This window comes from Rhea americana, unplaced genomic scaffold (genome assembly GCF_003343005.1).
Source record: "Rhea americana isolate MKP2758 unplaced genomic scaffold, rheAme1 scaffold_18, whole genome shotgun sequence".
In the NCBI taxonomy this organism is placed as follows: domain Eukaryota; kingdom Metazoa; phylum Chordata; class Aves; order Rheiformes; family Rheidae; genus Rhea; species Rhea americana.
In genome coordinates this window covers 6,377,027-6,384,693 of record NW_028185927.1, presented here as the reverse complement: position 1 = coordinate 6,384,693, position 7,667 = coordinate 6,377,027, and the positions used below count along the sequence as shown (strand labels likewise).

Below are 7,667 nucleotides of genomic sequence, written 5' to 3'. Positions count from 1 at the left end.
TTTTTCTCAACATTTTTATTCATTTAAAATAAATTACAAAAACAGTTTAAATGCAACTTTAATTGCATTATTTTCTTACTGCTCTTGTATAGGAGCTTATCATTTCACTGAATGAAGAAACTGAATGTTTTATCAATGTAAACTAAAATATTTAGGGCATGCTGCAGGTAAAGGTGAATGTTTTTACAGCACACACTCTCCTAAAACAGACTATTTATCATTCTTTGAAAGAGGGGACATGAAAAAACAATACTATGTGTGTGGCCTACATTACCTTCACTTAATGCACTAAATACAGGTTTTTTAGAAAATCATGCAGTTTCTGCACTGTTGATAATCTGACAGTAACTATTTATTGAAGGTAAAATACTCATTGTCTGTTGTCAGTATTTGTTTTAATATATAATCTGGCTAACCAAATGATCTTTAAGCAATGCAGATAAGCAATGGCATGCAAAGGGTCACTTAAATGCCAATTTGACTGTTTCATAAACTTAAGCATTCTTTTCCCGTGACTATTCTCAGCTACTTAATTGAAAGTATTATCCATTTACAAACTTTAGGCCTGCCATAAAAAGGCTCTCTTCTGTATCCAATAGACCTTTCAGGACCCTAAGAACAACAAAAGCTAATAATTAAAGCTTCTTTTTTTTTTTTTTTTTTTCCTAACCTCAATAAAGAGAGAAGTGAAGAAGCAACTTATGGTACATCTAAACAAAGCTAGCCATAAAGATCTTATTAGCACAGAAGACCATAAAACTGAAGAGTCTCACTTGACATGGGATGGACAGGATCAGTTAAATTAGAGCACAGTCTGTACTACTTTTCTGATCTGCACTCCTACTACAGAATGACAGATGCCACCTATGACAAGAGCAAGGGAATAAGCAGTTATCCTTAAATTACAGCTCTCCAAGTAAAATCTCCTGAATTTCAGACAAGCACTGACTGTAATACAAATTCAAGTTAATGAATTTTTAATAYATCTTCTCTATTTAAAGATGATGGCTTACAGCTGGCATTGCTTATATTAAATTTGTGGTATTTTCTATTGTTTGTTTTTAATTATTTTGATTAGATTACGCTTGGAATTGTATGGACAAATTCAAACCCCCAATCAGCAACTTCAGTTTCTGCTGCAGTCAAGAAGTTTCATCTGCATACAGCAGGATTGAATAGGCACTCCATATCTTAAAAACTATAAATCAGAACTATTTCAAAGAGATAAACATCAAGTTAAAACTAGAGATACCAATGTGAGATCAAAACATGCTTAACATTTTAAATGTTCAGATCCAGAGTTTTGAATGTGGCTTTATTTCTACTTCAAACATGTCCAGCATGCCGAATTCATAACATTTATAACTTAATGCTTAATATTATTTTGATAATAATGAAATTAAGATTTAAAAAAATTACTTGACATTTGAAATCTGATCAGGCAGCAAAGGCGAAGATTGTTGTAAACGGTGTTCCTCTTGTAGCCATCTCTGAACTTCATGAGATTTAACTTTCACTATTGCTTTTCCTTCCACCTGCAGTACATCTGGCAATGGAGTCTAAGAAGTACATGCACAGAGGATAAAAAAACAGTGTTAGCTAGCTTATACGGGTATTTTCACATCCACTGTGGAGTAGGACAAAGAGCAATGGCAAACAAGCAAATCTGGCCATCAGAGAGCACAATTCAGCTAAACTAGACTAGTTCAGAACCACTGCCCCAATGCAGATCATCACCTGCAGCAATTTGGGGATATAAGATACGCAGTAACGTGTGATAAAGCAAAAGTTCGCGTGCTCTCCCTAAATTTCATTTCTGAGCAGTATAAAACAGAAGCTTCATACAAAATTTAAACCTACTAGAAATACCACCTGTAAAGATGTTGTTTCAGTTTTCTGAGGTGGTTGTTTACTTTCTGCATCCTCTGAAGTTGCAAGGAATGAAATACTTGTTTCAGAAAAGAAAGGAACACTTGAAAAAGATAATCGAGCTTCAGATTCTTGAATTTGTGAATCTTGGGAAAGCTGAGGTATCATTTCTAAAAACAAACAAGGTTGGTCTCTTTCAAGGGATTCTTCTTCCTAAGAAAAGAAAGAAAGAAAGGGAAAGAAAAGAGTTAAAGTTTGGTAGCCATTGTATTAACATTGCTAAGATAAACATTCTGAAATATTTTAAACAGAGAATAATCAAAAGAGCACCAAAATTATGTTACCATTCTAAATTATTAAACTTAAAAGTRTATGAATGTATCTAAAATTTTATTGTATTTTATGCAAATTCAAAACAAATATAAAGCATTTCTAAAAATTAAAATTTTTCAAAATATATGTTGTTCAAAGGATGGAGCTTTCAGAAAATTTCTTCAAGGTTATGTTTATTCAACATAGGAAGTTCAGCAGCAATAGAGATGTAAGGAATTCCTACTGTTGCCACCTACAGCTGCTCGTTCCTATTTATTAGAGCACCACCTACTTATTTGCGCAAAAAGTGATTTTCACACTGCAAACCAGATCACATAACTGATCCGCACTGAAAAATCTACCAAAAAAAAGAGCCGGGGGGGGGGAGAGGGGGAAGGAGGGAGAGAGAGACCACCACAGATCTCCAATTCACTTTGTAAAGTGCTCCAACACTGAAATTTTGTCAGGAGGCAGCTCACTGTACTCCAGGGGCAAGAGCAAATGGCAGGAAAAAGGAACATCTAAAGTTAGTATTGCTGCCAGACTGTCTGTGTCATAAAACCCAGCCTCGGGATCTATATTCTTGTGATGTTTTATTCCATATTGCTTCCTGTAATCTGTTAAAGATCTTCCTAAAACAGAGTAACAGTGCCACCAATAAAGATTCTTCTGAACTGCAGTTAAAGGCTCACACACGTAACACCGCAAAGTAGGTTCAAGACAATAAACCAGTATAGTCATGGCACGACAATGAAAACCAGAAAATTAATTTTACAGTGTTCTTTCYTGAAAAACTTTTCTCTCTCAAAATTAAAATGAAGTCCTCTTTTTTGCCCAGCACTTCCTGATAGACTCTGTTTGTAGCTCAGTCAGTTAGACTTACAGAAGTCTATATGAACCCAAAGAAATCAACTGTAGAAGCCAAATGCCTTTCTAATTAGGATTTTTCAGTCACATATCTGGTTAAAATTAATCACAAAAGCACAAGATTTTGTTCAGACTCTTTGTCTGCTCACATACTTTATTTAGCCCAGAATAATACTGGGCATATTGTCTATGCTTACTGATAACTTCAGCAATATTTAAGTTCTTCAAAGAAATCACTGCATGAAAAGATTGTGGTAAAGTTTATCATTCATAAACAAGAATATAAAACACCAATTAACAGATAACTGAGAGATATAGAAGACATCTAAATAAATAACTACCTTCTGAAAAGACTTCCTTAAAATTAGGGTGTTTAAATCTATTATTTCATTTTTTTTAATTGTCTGAAAGCACCACTACTGATTATTATTAGCACTTACATGAAGAAATTCAGATGACAGAAGTCAGACATTTGACATTTCCTGGAGAAACTGGAAGTTGATCAAAATCTTACATAGAGAATAGTGTAACAAAATGAGCAATGTAGAAAGTTTGAAAATACTACCTAAGAAACACACCTGCTTATAATGAATCATGACAACGAAGCAAGAGAAGGACTATGGCTTGTGCTTTTGAATGTCAGGTAAATGTTTCTGTCGTGATCTCTTGTACAATTAAAAAAAACCCCAACACTTAGCGTACACATTCCCATCAACAGCTTTGGAAATGCCCAGATACTCAAGTACTCTGAAATTTGCCATGMAAATTATATCAGAAGTAACAGAAGATCCTCACCATTTGTCTTGATGTATTAGACGTCAATGTGACTAATAAAAAGCTGCAAAACAAAGACTACTGTAGCTGCTATTTTAAAGTCAAGAGCTAAAGTTTTGTTATCTTATATTTTCTCTAAAATAGACAAGTAACGTGTAAAATTACAACAACTAAAGTCTGTATTTTTTCAGTCCAATTGTTTTTTGTATAACCAAATTCCCAAGTTCATCTGCATAATCAGTCAATTTATCTTGAAATTGTATGGACCCTGCAGCCCAATAAGCACAGCAAAAATATTTCAAAAAATAAGATATCATAAAAGCCTGCTATTGAATAGTTTTCTAAACAAATACTAAAATACATTAAATTGCTCTTAGTCCTTATATAAATTGATCTGCTAATGACGCGATAGAACATTTAGTTAATACATACGGGTTCTGAAACACATCTGATTTACTTTTTCTTTTTGTAATATTGTCTCCATTATTATTTCTGCATGTAATTTTCAGGTGCCAGTCTTGCAAACCACTTTCAATGATCCATGAACACACACGGATGGGTATTGTTACAATATCAGTACTGCTACTGTATTAAATAAGCAGCATGCTGCCCAAAATAATACTGTCTAAAAAACATGATCATAGTACCATAGGGCTGTTGAATTAACTGTGAAAGTGTTCCTCTGGTAAAAAGTGTATAATTTAGATGTAATAAATAATCTGACTGTTTTAGAGTGCTATAGAGACTACATCAGTAAGACTGTACTGTTTACACATCATTTAGCATATTCATTTTAGTAACCAATAGATCAATAGATGTAAAGGTACCATCATGGAGTATGCTCTTAAAGTTAACTAGAGAAAAGATCATTATTATTAATTACACAGAGCATTATAGTCAAATACAGATGGCATATAACACTTTAAGCACTCAATGGAAAGTTACTAGAGGATTAAAAACCATTTCTCACATATAGACAGAAAAATACTGTATACTCAGTATTCYTCTTTTAATACAGCAGATTTTTGTTAAGTCATTTAATTTCATTTTCACCCAATTCAACAGAAGAAATCTAGGCAGATACTGCCTCATACAACAACTTTGGGGCGGACAGGCTGAAGGCAGGAGTACCACCGTCCCTCCACCTCCCAATCTGTGCACCTGAAGTCTGGAGGTGAAAAAACAGGGAGGCTCTCTTGTGGCTCYCATGCTGAAACTCACACCACGTGTAACGGCAGCACGTTTGGGTTAACACAGGAGTTGCTAAGCAATCCAAATCCTCGGCTGTAGAAGAACACCAGCCAACTGGAACTGCTTAGGCCATTATCACCAGGTCACCTCGGACTCCACTGTATGTTCACTTCAGTCCCACTGCAGAATGCAGCACTGAGACTAATGCAGAGTGGATGCTGTCCCCCTGCAAATCACTCTCAGAGCTCCACTGTTCCTTAACTCTTCAGAGTAAGCTGTATGCATCTTGGATTTTGACTTGGTCTCATTTTGACCTTACATTGACTGGCCCTTGAAACAACTTACCCTCCAGCAATATTGCCATTAATACTTCCACATCTTTTTTTTTCTATCCTTTTTTTTGTTGTTGTTTTGTTCCTTTTATCTGCTTCTTGTCAAAACCCACATCTCTTTCCACGTGGCTTATCCAACCTTGTGCTCATCTCATTTATTTACGCTTAGACCAAGACCATCTGGTATTTCTGTACATAGAACTGCCTAATAGAAATATATCTAATTTATGGTTGTCTTTCACATACTCCTGTAGCAAATAGTATTACTCTGCTTTGCACTGAGCACATGATAACCTTAAAGGCACAGTAATCATTCATGTTAAAGTTGCAGACGGAACCAAATTAAGTTTTACTTTAGTATCTATTGGTACCCTCAAGATACCAGAACCCTAGAAACTGACAACATGCAGGAAAAGACATTACTTGGTCTTAGTATCAAATTTGTCATCAGTAGTACTGTATCTACAAACTTATACATGCTCTCTGTTAAAAAAAGCTAAGCTTAACAGAGTCAATATCTTAATGTGTAAAATACTGCAAAGCCAAAAAAGGATATTGAGTAATGTGCCTTTTGCAGGAAGGCATCCAGTTGTTAAATGTAGATGGGAGTCTATTTATGTTGTTTCACATGTAATCTTATTTCCAATCTCATAATTAGAAGCCTAACCCAACATCTGACCGAATGAACCTTAATTCGTTTTTTCCTCTAACTTAAGCTGCAGGACCAGTATGGAGACCTGTTTTATAGGACAGTCTTCTTTTACAGGGCAGGTGGCAAGAAAAATGCCTGTAGATCTCTGTATACTCTAAAGCATCAAAACCTTTAAGCATGGGAAAACTACTGCTATCTCACAATGGCACTGAACCTGCTTACCTGTTTCACTTCCTTAGTATCTGTTGATAGCTCTTTAGGCTGAGATTCATTTTCTGCTACTTGAGATTCTTTTGGAATTACTGCTATCTTTTTAGGGAATGGAAAAGTCCACTGAAGGGGTGAAAGCATAGTATTTTGTCAAAAAAAARGAAAGAAAAAGAAAAGAAAACAACCTTTTGTGCTACCTGACAAATTATTCAGTAGATTTACTGATATGAAATTATTCCTTCATTGTCCACATGCATGTTATGAAGTAGCTAGAACACGGCAACAATTTTATCTTAAGCTAAACATTTCCTTAACAGCCAAATGTATTTACAAAAACAAATACAATAATAGCCAAAGGACCTACAATGATTAACACTAAATAATATTTATAGGAATTTCTTATAAAAAAATTTGGTCTGTTTCTTCTTCTTCCAAGACATAAGAAGAAACACACATCAGAAATGTATATCAAGAGATATATGATCCTTTAAAGCATATATTAGCACCTCTAAACACTGAGCATTCCCCAAACATATTTAAGTTTAAATGTTCAAACTTTAGAAACAGTTTGAATGCAAGGTATTAAATGATTGGCACTAGTATGTTTGAAGATACATGAACTTCTCTTGACTTTAAGGCGCTAATCCTCATACTACTTAATTTAAATGGAATTCGGCATAGCCAGTAGTTGGGGAATCAAATCTCAGAAGAAAAGGAATGACAAAAAGAAAAACAGAGGAAAGAAAGAAAGAAAAAGAAAGGTATACTTACGATTAATGAAGTACTAAAAAGTTTTGAAGCACAATTACATTTCCTTCACGGTTTTATCAGCTTAAAATATGAACTACCTATCTTAACAACACTGCAAGCAAATAGAAGTACAATTAACTTATTATATTTTAACATTCCTAGATAATGCAGAATGTTACCAGGCCTGGTTGGTGAAAACTTGGCAGCACTCCTTTGCGAGCTTGAGATTCAATTTTCTCTTCCTGATGTTCAACTGCTTCCTGCTTTACAAGCAAGAGAAGAAAATTAGTGTTAAACAAGAATGAAAAAAGAATTATTCACTCTACAGAGCAAAACACCATCAAAACTAATATATATTAATGAATTAAAGACTGCAGCCTTCACTAAATAATTAGTTTGAAAGCAGCAAGCATATTCATAGACAAATGTTCTTAGGCTCATATTTTGCAAACATTTACACACATGCTTAACTCATTACTATAAATAACCTCTCCGTGGAATTGCTTATAGTTAAGTTTAGAAGCTGACTGAAATTTTCTGTTACTCATTTTTTCCACAGAAGAAAAATAATAATTGCTCCATTAGCAGAAAAGCTACTATGAAATTTAGAGTTGTTCTCAGCTCCATGAGGTACTATTATCTCTGGTCAAAAGACAGAGCTGAACACATCCCCTTTTGGTTCCAGTATACCTATACCAAAAAAAAAAAAA

General features: G+C 34.4%; 1 protein-coding gene across 1 annotated transcript in view; it reads right to left on the bottom strand.

Moving 5' to 3' along the window:
* TTC6 (tetratricopeptide repeat domain 6) overlaps window positions 1–7,667 on the bottom strand; it is a 59,593-nt gene that overhangs the window by 45,638 nt on the left and 6,288 nt on the right. Inside the window, exons 2-5 of the mRNA XM_085301718.1 lie at window positions 7,137–7,220; window positions 6,220–6,330; window positions 1,873–2,082; window positions 1,420–1,559 (exon numbers count right to left, since the gene is read on the bottom strand). Of these exons, the coding sequence (XP_085157844.1) occupies window positions 1,420–1,559; window positions 1,873–2,082; window positions 6,220–6,330; window positions 7,137–7,220 (545 nt within the window). The remainder of the gene's footprint in view (window positions 1–1,419; window positions 1,560–1,872; window positions 2,083–6,219; window positions 6,331–7,136; window positions 7,221–7,667) is intronic.